At 43.1% G+C, this 22,608-nt stretch overlaps 1 protein-coding gene across 1 annotated transcript in view; it reads left to right on the top strand.

The window, feature by feature from the left end:
• The window catches only part of NEURL1 (neuralized E3 ubiquitin protein ligase 1), a 138,039-nt gene that overhangs the window by 37,275 nt on the left and 78,156 nt on the right, over positions 1–22,608 (top strand). Inside the window, exon 2 of the mRNA XM_088448683.1 lies at positions 20,365–20,606. Within this exon, the coding sequence (XP_088304809.1) occupies positions 20,365–20,606 (242 nt within the window). The remainder of the gene's footprint in view (positions 1–20,364; positions 20,607–22,608) is intronic.

Below are 22,608 nucleotides of genomic sequence, written 5' to 3'. Positions count from 1 at the left end.
AACCTGTGGCTTAGGGCCTAAAAGGCACGCGTTTCACCTGCTGAATCTGTCCTTAAGTCTCACCCTGCATCTGCGCCATAAACATGTTTAAATGTTTCTGGTCAGCCCTGGAAACTATTTAAAAAATTTACTTTACTAGTTTATTTCAAAGACATCATCCCAGTACTTCCAGGTAAAAAACATCAACCATTGTTGGTTAGCAACCAACAAGAACCCAGTTGGGGGCAGTAATTATGTCTTTCTTTAGTTGCAAGCTCTAGTAACTAGCATAAAACTTCTTTATTTGTTTCCATTACATTGTTGGAATATTTACCTTTTGCTTTATATAGCTCTTTGTTTCCCCTAAATAATGGTCTGACTGTTTATTTACACTTATCGCTCACCTGCGGATTATGTGTGCCACATGAGGGATGGTGTACATGGTTATGTCCGTTGTTCCCCACATTCAATCTGTCTCAAAACCATGTTACATACATCTAAAAAACATCCAAAATTCGACCATATCTCACACAAGACACTGCAAAAACTCTTAATACATGCACTCATTATTTCCCGCATTGACTATTGCAATAGTCTCCTTACTGGTCTTCCCAAAAACAGGCTATCGCCATTACAATCCATTATGAATGCAGCTGCGAGGCTGATCTTCCTTGCCAAACATTCATCGTCTGCTGCCCCGTCCTCTGTCAATCCCTCCATTGGTTGCCGGTTTTTACTTACACATAAGGCCATTAACCAAACCACACCAACATACATCTCTTCACTCATCTCAAAATATCTCCCAACCCAACCTCTCCGCTCAGCACAAGATCTGCCTCTCTCATCCCCACGCATTACTTGCTCCCATTCACGGTTACAGGACTTTCTTCGGGCTGCACCCACGCTATGGAATGTCTTACCACGCACAATAAGACTTTTCTCTAGTCTCCAATGCTTCAAGCGTTCCCTGAAAACTCACCTCTTCAGGCAAGCTTATCAGATTCCATAACCGACCACATAACCTTCATAGCTCCCATGTCTTATTACATACCCTCTCACAGTCCACACATAACCTCACACATTGTCTTTCTTTCACATACTCCTGACATTTGGCCGACATTCCTGTGTGACTGGATCAAGCAGCCCACCAAGAAACTCTGCATTCTGGCTGGACCAAATTGCAATATATAGCACCTATCCTTGTGTATCAATGCCTATTTCCCTATAGATTGTAAGCTTGCAAGCAGGGCCCTCTTACCTCTGTCTGTCTGTTATTACCCTGTTTTGTTCTATAAATGTTTCCAATTGTAAAGCGCAACGGAATATGCTGCGCTATATAAGAAACTGTTAATAAATATGGAAAGGGTAAGACACTAGTTACACGTGTTTAGTACATAAATTATATATCCTCTGTGTATGTGTTCCTCTTGGTGAAAATCATGGAGCCTGCTTCAAGGATGGACGTTAATGTCATAGCCGCAGCGATCCCGTACACAGCCGCTGTGCGATATATACAAATGTCGCAGACGCTGAGGACTTTATTAAGACGCCCACCTGCGGCTTTGCAAATCCAATCATATGTGTACAAAGACGCAGCAAAGGTCGCAGATCATTCAATTATCAGTCTTCTAAGTAAGCCTATGGTCATGCAGAATGGCCGCAGGAACTGAGACGCAGAAGTCGCTTTTATTGGGTACGGGACAGCAGATTCAGTCTGAAAGATGTCCGGAAACCGGTCGTGACATGCCGGCGTTTTTTACCTCCCCAAATGCTCCCTGACTGTGAATCACACTGCAAGTACAAAGTTGCCACGAGCAACTACGGTAATGTACCGTGACACATACGCAGTGTGACTTAGATGCATTCATAGTTTACCAATATTGGCTCAACTGCGTAAATATCGCCATTGCGTAAGTCTATGAATAAGACATCCATGGTTGTAAGTGCAAGTTTAAGTACAGATGTGAGCGACTACTTGGACTAGAAAACGTGTTGTGTTATTATGTATTACATTATATATGTAATGTTCCCTCTTACAGGAAAACAGATGAGCTTCCACAATATACATTTCATTAGAATGAAATGTTTCACTTAGAAAGTGATGTTTTCCATGTGTCTTTGTAAGGCAGCCTAGTGTGAGCTCAGAGCAGATTTGGCAACTTTTAACAGTCGCTCTTTGGGAGGGTCCTGGAGGGGACAACCATGTCCACGGTACTGGGGGGGTATCTTCATGGCTCCACCCCTTGCTGTTCAAAGTCGCTACGCTCCGCATTTTACAGAGGGGGTTGAAACAATGACGTGGGGCATTGTGAATAGCATCATGAAATTCCCAGTTCTCACTTTCTCCCTGACATTGTGGGACACTTATCAAGCATGACTCACATTTTATCAAACTAATGGGGTTTCTGTGAATCAAATATCGTAAATCACAAATGATGAAGGCAGGACAGTCCATGTTTGACGGACGGTCTCTCCAGCCTGTCACATGACCCATCAGTAATGCACATTTCATGTTTATTAGTGTAGTGATTCCGGAATGTGGTAAAAGTTGTTACTTAAATTATAGTATACATGAAAATCAGTATTTTTTATTTCTGATATTTAAAATACAACATAGGTATCAGATGATCTATGGCAGTGGTCTCCAACCTTCATTTGGGTGGGAGCTACTTGATAAAAATGAGACACATTTTTTCTAGAAAAACAACAATGCATTTATTAATACAGTGATAAATGTCACTGTATTAATAAATGCATTGTTGTATTTCTATGTATGGCTCCACCTCCACTTTGTATAGTCCTCCCTGGCCCGGGCAAGGGAAACATCAGTCATTGAATAAGGAGCCACAGGATGGGTCAGCGCTGCGCATCCCCAGGGACCCACCCATTGTCCAAAAGTGAGTCCCCGGTCCTCATATTCTTGCGATCACTGACGAGCTACCATGCCTGCGGCCGTGAGCTAGTGGTATGAGAAAGTTACAATACCAGCGCTCAGTACTATCAAATGCAAATATAATTATGTCAACAGACAGCTGCCTGCATAGATAAAAGGTATCCCAAAACCTTATGATTGATTCAAATTATTATATACACATGTGGCGCTTATCCGGACTTCGTATGTTTATCTACAATCAGATACTGGTAGCTCGCGAGCGACGGGTTGGAGACCGCTGATCTATGGGCACCACTATAGGTCTCCAGCACTGCATTACTTTTTCTTGACCTTGTTCCCGATACTGGTGCAAGTCAAGATGTGCTCTTGAGGAAGAACTGAGAGCAGCTGGCCAAGGTGGAGAAGTGGCTATAATGTGTTACACACTTGCGTCTTTAACCTAAACCTACTGACAGAGGCTCCCATCTTGGATGAGATTTGTGTATAATAACTAATATGAGAACCTAGTAAGACTATAGCCCAGTAAGACTAATAGCGCATTAACATACCACTACTCAATGTGACCACATCATTCAATGATACAATATTGGTCCTACAGGGGTCCCGTAACCATTGGATCCCTGTTACGCATTGGTGGTCCGCAAACGTTGCCAGCTGCACCGTTGGACCACCAAGGATGTTGGAGGCAATCAACAATGCCACAGTACAGTCCACCCCTGCATTAAGGTTTGTTTATAATTTGTGGCAACGAGGCCCTGAAAGAATCATTTCTTATAGCCACATATCGCAGCTGTAAGAAACTATTTTTCAGTACTGTTTATGAAAACCTCTTTCTGGGGCAATGTCTCCGATAAGAGCCCGTCCTGATGAAGAGTGTAAAGTTACAGCTATTGCTATCATTTTACTTCTGGGTTCAGTCACCACTCAACTGCTGTGCATTTGTGGCCATTGGGGAGGGATTTGTTATATTGCTTCATGCGTGGATTCAAGACATTTTCTGTAATGTAGGAGTTATTCCTTGGTGATCACCAGTCAATAACTTTTTTAGGACCCTTAGTTTGCAAGATGGGTCCTCCATCTGTCAGGCCAGGGTTTCTAGGTTTCGGGGGATCCTCCTCCCCGACTGCATTTCCCATCGGTGATCAGGACTGTTGGAAAGAAGGTGATTTTCAGCTTGAAGTCCTTTCAAGCTGCGATTTAGAAACGCATCTTCGACGCAGAACTTTAACGCCACTTTATCAAACGTTTATCATGCAATTAAGAATCAATTATATAATAATTAATAATAATAATAACATGAATTCGTTAATAGTTGCCTCAAAAATCCACAGCACTGTACAGTGAGGAAGTAAGGCATAGAACAACAGGCAAATAGACACACAGGAAATATACAGGTTGAGTCTCCCATATCCAAAATGCTTGGGACCAGGAGTATTTTGGATTTTGGATTTTTTCTGTATTTTGGAATATATATACATACCATAATGAGATATCTTGGTAATGGGACCCAAGTCTAAACACAGAATGCATTTATGTTTCATATACACCTTATAAAAAAGTTTGCATGCATACATGAAATTCATCGTTGTTTAATATGCAGCTTATACACACAGCCTAAAGATAATTTTATACAATATTTTAATAATTTTGTGCATTAAACAAAATGTGTGTACATTGAAACATCAGAAAGCAGCAATGTCACTATCTCAGTCACGCTAAAAATATTCCGTATTTTGGAATATTTGAATATGGAAGACTCAACCTGTACTATGCATGCAGTATGACGTAATAGGGAGGGTATATGACAGGCGTAACGTACAGAAGGCAAGAAATAATTTTATTAGTTTGCAGATGTCACAACATGACTACTTTATTTATTATCCAATGTGAACATCTCTGTGTTGCTTGTAGTTTGTTTTTTGTTTATTTGCCATTTCTTGAAAGTGCAAGTACATTTACATTTTCATCTAAGTGCATGGCTGGCGCCCCCCCTCATTTAGTATGTACCTATGGTGCACCCCGGGAGGTGTAGTCACAGTATAACAGGGTTCATGGTTACACCTCCTCTGCCTTTGGATAGACCCAAACTCGGTTAATATGTACTCTCTCCCCCTCATGGCGACAATGCTACCACCACTCCCTTCCCAACACTTCCCAGTCTCCCACACACTGCTGCTCAGTGCCAATACAGGATTCCTAGAGGTAAGTTTCCAAATGTTAGATTTCAGAACAAAACAATACCCGCCCTCAAGTCCTTACACATTACTCCAATACCACACACATATTAAAGCAATATCACCCCCCTCCCCAGAGCTCTCCCCACACATATTACACCAACACCCTCGTCTGCAGAGTAGTATTATTTATATATGCAATGCTACTAGTCTTCCAGTCTTATTGTACTATATTGTCCAGAGATTGCTATGAAAGATGAAAAGGTATCACATAAAACTTTACATTAGACCACCTTTACTAATATAGTTTACTAAACAGCAATAATTAAAAGATAAATGCAATTTGTGGTGAACTAATTCCTGCAATGCCACTTCCTAATACAGTACACTACAGTATGCTGTAGCAATAGCACAAAAAAAATCAAATGGAATAAAGCTGAATTAATTCCCTGGCCCCAGGCTTCAGTCTTGTGGAGTAGATGCCCAGACCCTGGAACGGGCAGCAATCCAGAATTTAGCACAGCCTTGTATTCATAGAAAGTGAAATAAAGAGGCAATATTGGCTGGATGTATGGCAACTTGCAGCTTTTGAGTCAGACCTGGCTCTGGGTGCTTGGTGGGCAACATGCTGCCACCTTGACTTTAGTACCCATAACCCTGTACCAATTATAGATACACCACGGCCCAGTCATCCTCCATTAGGAAACTGGTAAGCCGCTGTTGTAGATACAGTATCTTCTCACAACGCCAAACTATATTTCACGTTAATGAGTATTCCACTGTTTAACATGTTCTTGGCATACTCCTGTATAATATGATTTTAATTATATGATTATAATCAGCATTATAATTTAGTAATTAGCTTCATATGTGACAGTGATGGATCTATCTGTATCTGATATATACACATGGGTTTGGACTGATACATTTTTTTCTCTGCAGCCAAGAAAAGGAGGGTTAAGGAAATCTCCAGAGATATTTGATTGCTATCTGGTTTGGGCACTGTATACCAGTAACAATGAGGAATGAGGGACAGACCTATTAAGAGAACAGATGTTATATGTTAAAAGTGCATAGTGGAGAGTAACTGTCTCAAGCGATGGTAATATTATGTACACATTCCGTTCATGCCATAATAAAACCTACATAATACATGAAAGGTTAGACCTGGTGTTTAGGAACATATACCTTGTAACTTAGATACGTCTGTTGCAGCCACAGTTTGTGTCCCCAGCACACCGAGTGCTGTAACTAACCAGTCCATTCCACTTATACTGGCTCTAGGTTCTCAAATGCATTAATCCATCTCAGGTCTATATTATACAGTAAATGTATATTTAGTTTGCCTTATGCATTAGACAGATAAAAAGCATTTGCTGATTGGTTGGTTTGTGTTAGTGCACATTGGTTTGGTGTTAGTGCACATTTACACCTTTTTACCAATGTAGGTGTTAGTGCACATTTACACCTTTTTACCAATGTACATCATTAAACATCACTGCTATGTATCACCTATACTGAATCTATAATTAGGGATGTGATTCATGTGCTTAAGTTGTCAAGTGAACAAGGGCTCCCCAATTATGCCAGTCATACCCAGGTTTACGCTTCCTCACCAATAGTGCGTATATTCTACTATTTAGCCAGCAATACTAGACAAATAAATCCTACTTAATACTTTTCTTTAATGCCGGTCGCAACTATTTTAGAGCCGCAGAGAAACAATTCGGGGGTCTATGTGACATGTGATGTGAATGCCAGAAGTTGTGTAAAATTCAGGGGCGGCTGGAGAAGCGGGCTGGCAGGGCTATTTCCCAGGGCGCTGCATTTATTTGCTCTAATATCCATTATAGATATTAAAAATCCCCTATTGATGACCATAAAAAATCCACCATTCATTCCCCTTTCCTTTTTACACCATATAGCGCGAGACGCCTGGTGCAAATCTCGTACTTACATCATTTTTCCTGAATGTTGACACATATTTTAAGAAAAAGACACATCACGGCTAAGTCGCAAAGTCTGTGGCGCACCAAACGGGTCTATTTGGCGCAATATGAGGAAATATTAATGTGGACACGTCTGTACTTTTTAATCAGATGACATCATTGGCACAATGATAATAAATAGTTATGTGCTAAGTGAACGAGTGCAGTTCTGGCACTAATGATGCTGGATGCACCTGGTGCTGAGAACACGTGGCTGCCTGGCATTTATCACGCTGCCCTTTCTTATTATATTATGCTTCTTGCCTGTGGCAGTTTCCCCCTCCAAAATACACCAGTAAGTGTGTTATCCTTTGTGACAGAGCACAGTATCCAGCAGATTGATTTTACGCTCATAAACTTAGGGCTCAGTCATGAGATACTGTAGATACAGTACACGGGGTGTGATGTTTACAGAGACTTTAGTCTTAATAAGCAAACAAGTAAAGGATGTCAGCAGAGTCCTTAGTGAAATATAGAAATGTTGGAGTTTTGTTGTAGACAGAATACACAAATATGTCTTTTGATGGCTGGTAATTTGCTTATGAAACAAATAGACTAATTTACATTGCAAAATAGGTAATAAGTTGGTTACTATGTAACTTAATGGTCTATGTACGGGATGTAGTTAATAGACCGGCGGACGCAATGCCGCCGTTCTAAATCCAAAAGCGACCTGCCCGACAAGGGACTTAAGATAGGCATCGAAATGCAGATGTCTTGTCTTAAGCCCGACGTCGGAAGACGGGAGGTTAGGGTTAAGCACCCCTATGGGAGAGTTAGGGGGGGGAGAGGGGAGGGTTAAGGTACTTACCAATGCCCGCCTGCAGCACTGTGACTGTTAGGATTCTAACCGCCGGTATTTCAATCCCATTCCCTATGTACTAAGCCTTGGAAGGAGATAAAGTGGATGGAGGCAAAGTATCAACCAATCAGCTTCTAACCAGAGCCGTAACTAGACTTTTTGGTGCCCTATGCCAGAATGAGCATTGATACCCCCCCTATTTTTTAAATAGATAACACACCTGAAAAAGGGCCATTGCCTCATGGGGAAGGGCCAGGGAAGAGATGAGGGAGGCCAGGAGATGTTGGGGATAAAATAAGAGGAAGCTACAAGTGAGAATGATAATAAACAGAAAATTGACAGACCCGAACAGCGCCCCCTGCCCTGCTGTGCCCTGTGCCATGGCACTGGTCGCACTACACTAGTTACGGCCCTGCTTCTATAATTTTTCAAACACAGGGGTCTATTTACTAAGCAGTGTTAGGAGACAGAGTGAAAAGTGATAAGAAAGTGATAAGGTGCAAGCCAATCAGCTCCCAACTGTCATTTTTCAAACACAGCCTGTGAGATCCTCCAAGGCTTAGCACATAGACCCCTAAGTTACTTATTAGACCCCTTACCACCAGGCCTCACAATACATTACTTTTTATAGCCTTGTTTAGCACTGCTAAAAACATGTAAATAGGTACAAAGATTGAACCCATTAGTTTGTTACCCCATTACCACCAGTGCCTGCGGCCTGTAGTGTGTGCGTTGGCGTATCTTTTTTGGGGCGACTCTGCTCCGTTCACTGTTGGGACCCCCCATGTGCAAGAGCAAGCTCCTTGGCCATGAAAAAGCCATACAAAGTCACTGACATTTACCACAAAGCCAATGGGTAACCAGCCTGATATATTTAAGTAACCACCGTTGTTATTGTCAGGGCCGCAACTAGGGGGGGGGCTGGAGGTGCACGTGCACCGGGTGAGCCGCTGTACCTGGTGCCAGTGACCTCCAGCCCGGCGCTGCAGAGAGGCTCCAAGCCGGACGTCCGCTGGTAATATTTATTACCAGCGGGCGCCCGGCTCCTTCTCTGCAGCGACGCGGTGTAGCTGGAGCCGGAGGCTGGAGTTCTCTCCCGAACTACAGCTTCCGGCTCTCCCCACGGGCACTATGGGGGAGACGTCATGACATCTCCCCCATAGTTCCAAGGAGCAGCCGGCGGACCGGACGCGACGCTGGATGCAGGAGCGGGGTTCAAGGTAAGTTTTTTTTTTTTTTAATAAGCTGCACTACACGGGCATTATTATGGGGGCAGGGGCATTACTATGGGGGCATAGGCAATAAGGGGCATTACTAATGGGGCATGAGCACTACAGGGGCATTACTATTGGGGCATGGGCACTACAGGGGCATTACTGTGGGGGCATGAGCACTACAGGGGCATTACTGTAAGGGCACTACAGGGATATTACTATGGGGCATGGGCAATACAGGGGCATTACTATGAGAGCATGGGCACTACAGGGGCATTACTATGAAAGCATGGGCACTACAGGGGCATTAATATGGGAGCATGGGCACTACAGGGGCATTACTGTATGGTGGGCACTACAGGGGCATTACTATGGGGGTATTAACATATGGGCATTACTATGGGGGCATTACAATATGGGCACTACTGCAGGGGGAATTACATGGGGGGCGCCAAATTACTGTCTTGCCCCTGGTGACAAAAATCCTAGTTTCGGCCCTGTTTTTGTCAAAACATTATCCTGTTGTGACTCCCACAATACAGTTTTGATACATTTTCCATTATTTATGTTGCTGTATATACTGAGCACAACTTACATTGTACATAATGCAAATCTCTTGCTCTTACAGAGACCGATACAGAGTTGAACACAAACCGTCCGTAATTGCTCCCACATGGTACTGAATGTATATATACGCCCATATGCAGATTTGTATGCGTCTCAGTGGCCGCACTGCCCTAACACTTGGTTTCATAGCTGTCACCTGTATCAGTGCACAGCTGCTCCAGCTCTATCCTTGGTGCAAAGGAAACATCTGAAAACAGGCAAATTATGCTTCTGGTCAGCTCTGCACAGCCCGCAGTGCCGTCGTTACACCATCCCAGAACTCAGCCTAAGTGAACACAGCCTCACAGCTCTGTTAGGCCTCTTCAGTCACAAGTGGCTATGGTGCTGCGTTCATCTATGCATCAGCCCAAATTTTCTATATTTTAATTATTTATGAATTTGCATAAAGCAGCTATCCTCTATATTCATTTGTTCTCAGGAGCTCTGATGGGGAGTTGAAGTACAATAGTGCTATCTAGAGCGCAGGTTCTCAAACTCTGTCCTCAGGACCCCAAACAGTGCATGTTTTCCAGGTCTCCTCACAGAATCACAAGTTAAATAATATTCTCCACCTGTGGATCTTTTAAAATGTGTTAATGAGTAATGAATACACCTGTGCACCTGCTAGGTGACCTAGAAAACGTAACCTATGTGGGGTCCTAAGGACAGAGTTTGAGAACCACTGATCTAGAGCTTATGTTGTAACCAGCATAAGGAAAATGTTTGGAGGACAACTGTGTTAGAGAGAGTCAAAGCAGTTGCAAAACCGCCACCAAATCTCACGGGGTTTAGAACAGAATAGAACCTGCCGTCAAACCGCCAGGGTTTAGAACCCGTCGCTTAGTAAATATTGCCCTCAGACTGTGCTTGTAATTGATTTCTACATTCTAAAATGGAACACTATGAGATTGCATGACTCAGCCAAGGTGCACTGAGCACCTAAATCAGCTCCGGGTCTTTACAGAAGCGTTGGGGGTCTCGCTTCCTAGTCTGTACTGCTGTCTAGGGAAGACATATCTCTTCTCATCAGCTTCCGTTAGTAATGACTTGTTTAACAGAAAACCTGCTTTAATATACACCACACTGCTGCTAATGATTCCATATATTTTTCACCTTCCATTTTGCTGCTATGATGTCACATGGTTTCATGATTAGAACATTATAAGAATATTAGTATAGCAATCATTAAACAACTCTAGGTATTGTTTAATAGACGCTGAACTGAAAGGACATGCTGAGTTATATCGTTTTCATTATTAACTTGTTTTTATATTTCGCCACAAGGTGTCTGTAGCACAGTACAGAGATTAAACAACACAATGATACATCAGTATATAGGATTACACAATACATACAATAACAACACAATGATACATCAGTATATAGGATTACACAATACATACAATAACAACACAATGATACATCAGTATATAGGATTACACAATACATACAATAACAACACAATGATACATCAGTATATAGGATTACACAATACATACAATAACAACACAATGATACATCAGTATATAGGATTACACAATACATACAATAACAACACAATGATACATCAGTATATAGGATTACACAATACATACAATAACAACAGTTATACAACCCAGGGATGGGTGGATTATGGAGTGAAAGTGAATGGTAGGGTTGAGCGGCACATTATGGCTAGTAGTATAATAAAATATTATCACCTTAACCTTTCCTTATGGCTGATCATGTTTGTAAGAACTACTTGCTGATCAGCTGCCATATACTTAGGGCAGTGGGGGCAAGTGGTTCCCAAACTTTTTTGAATCACGGCGCCCTAGAGTATCAGCATTGTTTTCATGGCGCCCCTAAGCCAAACGTTTGTTATTGAGAAATTCAGAAAAAATGTAGTAAAGTAGTAAAGTGAAGTACATTGGGCTGACCTGTCATCCTCAGGTTCATTTATGTAGTGGTGGACAGGTTTGTGCTTCTGTTTGTCCACATAATTACATTACATTGACCAGAAATAATTTGATTTGGTGCTGGACCACCATCCTGAGGCACCCCTGCAAGTGTCCCAAGGCACCCCAGGGTGCGCACAGTTTTGGGGACCACTGATTTAGGGTGTATAACGGTGACGTACTTACAGCGTTTGCCCCGATCATTGGAGGTGGACTGTAATGCAGTGTGCCCAATGTAAAAATATGCATACTGATTAGATATGGGTTAGCATAGGCTTCAGTCCTTTCCATTATAAAGGAACATCCACTCAGATTAAGTACTTGGAGCAATTTTGTGTTTAAATATACCCTAGAGATGTAATTATTATATGTGTCCTCATTCACTGTCATAGAACAATAGTAATCAGGTGGTAAAATAAGACCAGGTCTGGCCATTTAGCTCCCGAGCCCGGGCTCACTTGGGATATGTTAGTAAGGCTGGAAAGCGACCTTGTTTACCAAAATGCCATATAATGATCCAGTCAAATTCATGGATCTATATAAGACATAGCAATCATTTGGGGAACATTGATATCAGTGTCAGTAATAAACAAATACATAACAATCCCAGGATTTGCAGGCTATCTAGGATTGAGTTGATCAATGAAAATATTATTCATGGCCATAAATTCATGGGCTTTGAATGTTATTTTATTACTGTGGTATAGGGGGCCATGAAAGTTTTATTGTTTTCATCCTGTGGGCCTATGCTTCTAGCTCAGAAGTACAGACCCACAGGAAGAAAAAGAAACCTTTCATGGCCCCCAGCCCCCTACAGGAATAAAATAACCTTCATGGTCCCCCCCCAGCCAGCCCAGCCCCATACAAAGTGAAAAAACATAAATTGACTCACCCCACTCCAAAGTCCCTGTGGAAGAACAGTATCTGTAGCAGCACACACAGCCTTCTCAGCTTCAGCCCACTCCATACTTGCCTACTCTCCCGATTCGGCTGAGAGCCTCCAGAAAGTCAGGTGGCACTACAGATCCCCCGGAAAAGGAGGTAACTCCTGGCCAGCCCCCCCCCCCCGCCCCTCGCCACTCCAACACAAACCCCCACAGTAACCTCTGCATTGTGTAGTGGGGACGGGGCCAAAATGACACAATTGCGTGGCCATGCTCCAAGCTCCAACCCTACTGCCAGGTAATATCCCCATTTGTCAGTCCAAGCTACAGTAATATCACTTTAGATCCTCCTTTATTTTCATCCTGCCTTGTACATTAATTTGCAGTGGTAAGTAGCTCCATCTGAGTCATATCTCGAGTGGACGTAGCCTTTCATGAAATGGGTGTTTCTAGGCAGCAACTATATGGTGACTATTCAGGTTCATGGAACAGGTGTCTCTCGTGGCAGTGTCATAGGTGTATAGTGGGCGTGTAGCTTAGACTTCCAAGCTTGTTCAGCGGACCAGGGGCGTATCTATAATGGGTGTAAGGTGTGCGGTGCACACGGGCCCCTGAGTCCAGGGAGGCCCACTCCCTGCACCCATATAAATATACTTACCCCCCACTCCGTCGGCCCGGCCCTGTCTGCTGAGCTGCAGAAATCACCGGGAAAATGGTCACCAAGGCCATTTTCTGGTGATTCGCGCATGCGCAGTAGATTTGTCCTGGGAACATGGCGGGGGCGCCATGTTCCTGGAGAGCTGCTCATGCACAGTAGACTCACAATGCCAGAGTCTACAGCACCGCCAGAGAGGCCCCCCTCAACTCTTAAACCGCCTCTGGAGCGGACTCAGATGGGACGCTTTGTTCAGACAGATCTTTTGCGCCCATGACGGTCGGAAAGACAATGGGCTTAATAATTTGGAAGCATGTAGATGCAGGATACACCTGTGTCCGACCCAGAATCAGGCCCCCTAATCCTCAAATAAAATGTCCTCACTCTTCCCTGCTCGATTCATCAGCTGGTGGATGATTCTGTGCTCCAACAAACACTGTTGTCTTGGCCAACAGACCAGTGCTCATACCTGCAAATCTACAATCGTAGGTGCGTGACCTTAGCAAAGAGCATTTGTACTCCCGTATACCACTGTTGAGGTCTGCAAGTTACCGTTGTTGACTAAATTCCATGAAGGCAAGCAGTGACCACATTGTGATGAATTGCAATCTTAAATAAATATTCCATTACATTGTCAATCGTAATTAATTGTACAGGTAATTAAAGGCACAGCAGGCAGGGAGATGAAAAGTGTGTGTAGGAAATATTTCCTTAGCAAGGAGTGTGCAGATGGGGTAACCAGAGAAGAATGCATTAATAGGAAGAGAAGACACCTTCCTGTTTCCCTTTCACAAAGGGCAACACTACTAAACAGGAGATTGATTATCCATTTCTTTCTATATAGTGTGAAGGTATATGAGACGTGTGTAGGAACTGTGTGGAATGTCAATTTACTTAGCGAAGAAGCTCATACGGTCGGAGGCGGTGGACTTCCCCTGTCTCCTGGCATATATAACGGTAAACAAAGAAATTCCACTTCTCTAAATACGATAGGTCTCATTCCAGTAAGTTTCTGTCTTGTATCAATTTTCATCTCATGTACACTAATGCATCCCGACTTCTGGCTGACGTTCCGTGGCTCCATAACCATGCCAGGCCGCAGATGAGGAAACAGTGGCTAGCCTAAAACTTTTGCCCTCCTCTCTGTGATGTGTTCCCATGCAGCCTGTGTTGACTACCTGTGCCAACTTAATTTTGCCAGGACATTGAAAGAAAAAAAGGGACAGCTGTACATGTACTTTTAGATTATTTGCATGAGAAACTGCGCTAAAAAAATAATAGTTTTCGGGTAGATGCAGAACAAGTGGATGCATTTTCCTGATCAAGATTCATCTTGTGAAAAAAGATAGATCCATTCCAGGGCCCTAGCCGGTCAATAGATCTCCCTGTGACGGCATTAAACTTGTGATGTCATGATGTCACAAAGAGGGGATGGGGCTGCCGGCACCAGGGGGAGTAGCTGAGCTCTCGGATCATCCTTAGTATACTCCAGCCGGCTCTGCGGATACTTGTCTCCAGGGCTTGGGGGGAAGCCGAGCACATGAACTATCCATGTAGCGCTTTTCTAAGCTGCAGATTCCAGGCACCCTGCACACCAAATGCAGGTGCCACGGGGCAGGGATGGTGCTGCCCCCTAGGCTGCAGCACCACTCATCCATCCCTTGTTACGGCCCTGATACATTTAGGGGTCTATTTACTAAGCAGCAGGGTTGGACTGGTCCACAGGGTTACAGGGGAAATCCCTGGTGGGCCCCCTGCCTGTGGGCCCATCCCCTTTCTTTAGGTGTCAGGTTCCAGACCTCAAATTATAGATTGCTACTCTAATAGACAGCCAATTACCTAGAGGAGCAGAACCACTGATCAACATGGGGGTTTGGCTCCCTTCTGTAGAAACTACTGTACACCAAGATTTGCCTAATGGTTTGCCAAGTGTCTGTGGTGGCTGGCATGGGCCCCTACCAATGCATTTTCCCAGTGGGCCCTTCATGCCCCAGTCCGACACTGCTAAGCAGTGTTAGGAGACAGAGGGGTCTATGTACTAAGCAGTGATAAGAGACAGAGTGAAAAGTGATAAGTCTGTGATAAGGTGCCAGCCAATCAGCTCCCAACTGTCATTTTTCAAACACAGCCTGTGAGATGGCAGTTGGGAGCTGATTGGCTGGCACCTTATCACTGACTTATCACTTTTCACTCTGTCTCTTATCACTGCTTAGTACATAGACCCCATAGTGATAAGGTGCCAACCAATTAGCTCCCAACTGTCTTCTCACAGGCTGTGTTTAAAAAATGACAGTTGGGAGCTGATTGGTTGGCACCTTATTACTTTTCCCTCTGTCTCCTAACACTGCTTAGTAAATAGACCCCTAAATGTATCAGGGCCGTAACATGAACGGATGAGTCGCAAGCCCGATGGTCGCAATAATCGCGACCATCGCCAAGCCGCCCGCTAAAGCTGTGGATGGTCACCCACAGCTTAGCAAGCGGCCTGGAGGCCGGTGAAAAAAAAAATCCGTCCCGCCCTGATTCAGAGCGAGTGCTCGCAAATAGCGAGCGTCTCTGAATCAGGGCCAGAATCCGTAAGTGTAAACTATCACCACTGCGATTAGCAGCAAATTACAGGGTTTTGCATTCACCAGGACATCTGCTATTGGAGTAGCTGCCTTGATATGACCTCATTGTTGATAAACAGCCCTGACAAAATGTTCCTAATCACAGCGGTTGTCACTTTCTCTAATGATAAATAGGCCCATACAAGGGCAGAGCTCATGCTCCAGGCCAGGGCTATATAGGTACCATTTTATTATTCTAAGTCACTGGCCACCAGCCTCCTCTGCTTCATGCCTCCTGCTTTCTGCTCTGTCTCGTGAGGGCAGAGGGGTGAGTTGCAGACAGCTGGCACATACAGTTAGCTAAACTAAATGAATGACTGCAAGCTTACCCATTCACCCATGTCTCCACAAGTGGCATACTACTAGACTGATTTATTAGTGAAACATAGCCTTCTTAAATACCAGGGTAAATCATGCACAATTGGGATTAGGGAGACTGTATATATATTTTTTTTTTAAGATGTATTTTTTAGTTTATGATACTTACTATATTCTAATCACCACTCGTTTAATCCTGTATGCCAACTAAGCAGGCAGATAGTGCAAACATTAGTTCATTTTCAATCATAATGGATAACCGGAAAAATAATTAGCATATATAAGTGTGTGTAGAGGTGGGGTGCCATAGAATGCACGTGCTCCTGGAGCTGTGGCTACACGCTACACATATGGGCCCATAGTATTTTCTGCATGGTGAGCGACTATACATTATTTTAAATTACTGAGTACCAGCCCCTTTTTCAATTGATATCAATCTGACCTATATTTGTGAAGAGTTTATAAGAATTAACAGTATAGGATGATGTTCTGTTAGCTTGTGTTCCTTTCGGTGCATCCATGTCTAAATACAATAAGATCCTCTTTGCAATGTCGTGCATAGTGTGTTGATCTATACTTGGAATGCAACTTGTGTCATTGTGCCATGAGGGTTAAAATGCAGAGAAGGTTAAGTAGCTAATTACGCTGCAGCTATGGATGTAACTTTGGCTGCCACTTATGTGTGACGTTTCAGTCTCTAATCCATACTTGCCAACTCTCCCTCATTGTCAGGGAGACTCCCTGAAATAGTAGCAATCTCCCTGTCTCCCTGAAGAGTCTAGCAATCTCCCTGATTGTACCTTACCCCAATCATGAAGCTTTTATATGTAAATAAAAACAGATTATATATGTGTATATATATATATATATATATGTGTGTGTATGTATATATATATATATATATATATATATATATGTATTCAAATGGGATCATTACTATAATTTCCCTGCATTGGTTATAAGGCACAATGATCCCTATGGCTACATGTATTTTCTAAAAAGTATCAGTGTGTTTTCATCAACAAGTAGATCTTACTGACTGCTTTGGGGCTCATTTACATTTGGATGTAAGTCAGTATTATGACACGCCTCTCAGATGTAGCAGGACACGCCCACTTTACCGCCGTGCTCATAGGTGCTGCTTTCACAGTCTCCCTGAAATGCTTTTTAAAAGGTGGGCATGTATGCTCTAATCCTTGGATACTTTTGTTTTTGGCAAAAGCCCTCTGCTAGTTAGTTACACGATCAGTTGACTCTGGTCATTAGGTCTATATGGATAAACTGTGCCAAGTGTATTCTCCATGATACATTAGGAATTGAGGAGACAACTGTAGCAATTATTTATTTCACTTTACAAACCTCTCCTGAAGAAGCTACGTGTAGCTGTATTCTGTATATACTGTATATTGTATAGTGATAACTTACTATGCTGCCGCTTTACAAAGTTCCTGCGACTGGCAAAAGGTTCTATTTCGTACTACAGGACACATGTGGCTCAATAGCCCATCCATCTGGAGGAAAGATGTGAACACAATATGCTGCCTGACAACTTGTTCTACTCACAGTGGGACGTTATTGCTGGGTGCAGTGTCAATTTCCAGTGATTTACAGCTTTCACGTTATGCCCAGTAAATCATTGTCTGATGATGCCGTTGCAGTATAAGGCTTTTCCTACCTTGTATCTGATTCTGTATATACACACAAATCAGCTTCCTGTGGAGCAGAGATATTGCAGCCTCTTGTGGTTGCCCTCTGTTGGTAATATAAACCACAAAAGATTATTTAGTAATCAGTGGACAGCATAATATAGAATTCAGCAGCCAATGAAGTTAAACATAGGTGAGGCAACCGCGAGATTTGAGACTCTAGGGGCTTATCCCTTGGCATATTTTCAGGCACAACATTATATAGCCTCGGTAATACGGCCACTTTCGAGTGATGACTGGCGGAATCCATTAGATCAACGGCTTCAGGACCAATACCATCACGCAAAGCTATTTCTATATACTATAGAGTGAGAATCTAAATCATGGTTTGGTCAGCCAGGGGATGCGCCAGTGGTTGACGCAATTTCCAACATTGACTACTGAGGATTTGGTAAAAGGACTACTGAAGTCACGCACATTATTAACCGCTAGTTCATATAATGAACTCTTTTTAAATGTATATCATAGGACTTATTTGTCCCCTTACAGATTATACAGAATGGGCCTTTCCAACTCTCTTGCCCTAGATGTGCTGGGGAAGAGGCCGATCTTTATCATTGTTTATGGGAATGTTCTGTAGTCCAAGGTTTCTGGAGACAAGTACGACGAGAGGCGGAAAACCACCTAGTCAATTTTGTACCATTTACTCCACAATGGGCCATCCTGGGTATCTTTCCAAGGGGACAAAAGCTCACCACGGGAAGTAGAAAATTATTACTTGCAATAAGTGCCGCAGCAAAAAAGACCATCTTGCAGGATTGGATACACCCAACTCCCATCAATTTTCAATTATATAAAGAAAAATTACATTTTATTTTCCGTATGGATTGGATTGAGTCGGTGTTTGAAAAGGAGAGAAGGGTCGCTTTTTTTTCCGATACCTGGGAAAGTTTTATTACGACTCTGCCAACTTTAACACAAACCCAAATTTTTCATAGTATGTGTCTGACCCAATGGTATGAAACTAGAGTCCTCTTTTTGTGATCCTCCTATTGTGTTGCCTTGTGGGTGAGTGCCAGACACTCTTTTTCTTTTTATTTAGTCAGTTATTATCTGTTTATTGTCTATTATTGGTGTCTCAGATGTAATATCTATTAGTTTAAATACTGGACAAAATGGACACAGTTATGTATGCAAACATATAAAAATGTCCTGGAATAATTGTAGCTGTTAAAACGCCATGTATACTATTTCTTGAACTTGATCTGGAAAATTGTATTTATTACTTTTTATTATTTTGATGTTCGGTGTTAATTGCTTCAATAAAAACCTTTTAAAAAAAAACATAGGAACCAGCAGGACATTTTAAGGAGCCAGGGAAGATGTCTATCTATTAACTCTGAAAGCAAAAACTCCCAAAATCTAGGCTATGCTTTGTTACTCCCCCGAAATGTACAGGAGACTCACCCATTTGGGGCAGTAGACCACCCCCCCATATCCCAGCCACTTATCCAGTGAAGTGGGAGGGGTGTTGGGTGATTATGTGATTTGTTGGGAATCACATCATCATGGCCCCTCCCACCACAGCATGATGTAATGACTCACGGCATTACATCACAGGGGCAGTTCCACCGTTGACGCAATTCGCGGCGCCACACCCTATGCACCAGACCTGGGCCTCCCTCCCTCGGATCTCTCGGAGAGCACCATTAAAAAGTAGGTAATCATAAGTGAGATGCCAGCAGTAATTTTAGGTCGATTGGCTCCTGTGAGTTGTATGTCCCTGCTGTAACCTATCAGGAAACAAGATTTAATCTTCAGTTATTATTAGGATTATAACCTTTTGTTACCTTATACAGTGGGGTATCATCATTTATTGGTCAAGTAGAGAGGAAATATCTTGTGGCACAGCAAACGGTTGTTTTATCATACTGTAGTTGCCAACTGACCCTAATATTCAGGGACAGTCATTTTGAAGGTTCGTACCTGGAACTATCCAAATGTTAAAAAATAACATCTATCTTTTCTGCATACTAGATGCAATAGTGAGCGCAACTTGTTGTAATGTATTTCTTGCCGTCGATTCTTATTGTCTGAAACTTATGAATTAGTATTTATTGAAGATCATTTCAATTTAAAAAATAATACATTCATTAAACTTGACATAATTGGGACTGTAGTGCCCCAAAGTCTGTGTGCCTAACATTGCTTAGATCCGCCGGCTCGTCAGCAAAGTGTCTCTGGAAACGATCTTAGAGTATTGCCAACTATGGTTCTAGATCCAAAGCTTTTAGCTTTTCTACAGTGTTCTTTTTGGTTAAATAATTTGTTTAAATCGTTCGCAAACCGTAAATTCTGCCAAGTAAGGGAATAGAAATAACATAGAGCTTAGTAAATGACGCTACATGTTGATATCTTCTACTTATCTTTTAACTGCCCCCCACCCCCGTTCTTTTCCTGTGCCCGTGTTCCACATAGGGGCCACAGCATGGTCCCAGGGCACTACTTGGCCGCAGTAGCGGTTATTTACACCTTGGCCCTTATTGCTATGTCACGGGCAACATTCCAGTTCTTGTACTAAATGTATGAAGTGTAAATTTTTTCTTTGAGGCTTCTTTGATTTGTTTTTGTTTCATCTCACAATGTCTTCTCTTCTCAGATTCTATAGGTGGGACAATCACAGCGTCCTCTCATCGATGTCATCACAAACAGAAGCACTGCATGCCTATGCCACAATGTGGGGGATTAGTAATCAGTCCTCTCCTGTTCCATCCCCACGCCAAGGGATCACAGATCATGATGGACGCCACACAGAAAGCAGTAAAGAGGCAGGCTAGTTTCTGCAATGCAATCACCTTCAGCAACAGACCAGTCGCTATTCACGAGCAAATCCGGCTTAAGGTAAGCGCTCGTTCACTTCGCTCTGTGGCCTTATTGTGGATAGCGGGTCTTCTTATCTCACAGATGTAATGCTTTAGAGTGCCATGTTCACATAACTTACCAAGCTCCTTAGGATTAGTACACACATACAAATTGACTCATTTTGCTACATTGCATTTATGTACAGATGTGTCCATATTCACCTATCGTCGCACAAAATAGCCTCATTTGGCGCGCTTTGAGGGCGATTTAATTCAGCGCGATGTGATTAGCGCCATTGAGGCGTTCCCGGTGCTATGCAGTTGTCCCCATTGTGGCCTGCACTTAGTCGGGGGAGATGCCAGTTACCGCGTCTATTTAGTCCCTCTAACCGGCATTCTCTGACTAAAGTGATGGCCGCGATGCTGTTAGCGCCAGGCGAAGCTGGAAAACAGCATTGCGGCCGGCACTTAAGTCGGGTTTCTGCTCGCATCTCAGGAGGGTGCGAGAAGAAATCCTGTAGTCAGATTTAACAGCGCAAATCATTTGAATAGCTTCGGGAATTCATTCCCGGCGCTATTCACACCGCATTGAATTGAATCACTTCCTTCGCGAATTAACCGCACCATAAGACTTTTTCTTAAAAAATATGCATTTCAGTCTGTGACTTTATACCACTTCTGCTGCGAAAAAAAAACTAATCCTGAGTACTTAGGGCCTGATTCAGAGACGGACGCAATGGTGATTTTTACACAGGTCGTGCTATTGTTTGCCATTGCGCATGTGTGTATAAGCCGCCCTGTGCACGTGCTGCGATCGCATTGCGATAACGGACACACAGAGGAATCCTTCGCAAAGTGAGTGACAGGTAGTCAGCGTTTGGGGGTGGTGACGGGGGGTGGTCAGATGATCGCAGGCGTGTCTGTCTGTTTGAACGCCGTTTCATAGGCGTGCACAAATTAGCCAATGCGATTGTATACGCAGCATGAGAGCCCTCTGCGTGTCAGGAGAAGCTGCAGTATTTGCGGCTGGTCAGACTTTCCGCAAGGGCAAGATGGCTGGTCGATATCCTTTCATATTGCCGATATTGACGCAAGTAAGCGACGTTGTACGCAGATGTGAAGGTACTGTAGCAGTGGGCATCCCTAAGCTCAGGTGATCTTTGGAACCATTAGCATATTTTCGCAGCTGCAGTCCGTATGAATTTGCAGCTGCGATCACATAAGCGTCCATCTCTGATCAGGCCCTTATTACACTATGGGCCTGCTTCAGAGGGGCAACTGCGTCTTTTTGCGGAGCCACAGCGGCGATAACACGGTGCACTTGGATCGCAACTGCAGCAAGGAGGTGTCTATTTCTTACAGACGCCTCCTGCTGCATATACTTTTTGTTGCATGGTATGCGACACTTCTGTGCGGCTGTGCAATACCGTCCTTCTCTACATCAGGCCCTGTGATGGGATGATGGCTCACTGCAGCATACCACATTTCTGCAAGTAGACGGCACCTGTCCTTGGTTTCATTCTCGTCATCATCAGGGCTCACCTGCACCAGCCTATTCTTGGTGTAACAGATGAGTAACATGCAGTAACTGGCTCATGACAGCACAGATGCAGGTTGAGATGCAAATGAAACACGTACGAATCTGCATTGCTCATACTCGTGTACTATTGGTTTGCGGAGCATGCGCAACGCGAAAAAAATGCTAAATATGCTCCGCAAACAGAAGTACATTCATCTGTGCATCAGGGCCACGTAGCGCAAATGTTGTTTCTACTCCTTTTGCAGCAAAATGTCCTTACATACAGTACAGCATAAATGTAATTTAGATTGCTCATGAAGTTTAATCATTTCTTCTCCCTCCATCAAAACACCTATACAATATAGGCACTTATTTATATGTTTTCCATTTAAAACTGTGCAGTCACTATACAGTCATTTCTAATTTAGCCTTTATTAATCAGATTTAAAGGCAAAAGATGGCGTCACATACGTTACAATCCTAATTGAGCATGGGGGAAAGCCATTTGCATTAAATTGCGTAT

This window comes from Taudactylus pleione, unplaced genomic scaffold, assembly GCF_031769625.1.
Source record: "Taudactylus pleione unplaced genomic scaffold, aTauple2 ptg000464l, whole genome shotgun sequence".
In the NCBI taxonomy this organism is placed as follows: Eukaryota; Metazoa; Chordata; class Amphibia; order Anura; family Myobatrachidae; genus Taudactylus; species Taudactylus pleione.
This window is presented reverse-complemented; position numbering and strand designations above follow the sequence as displayed.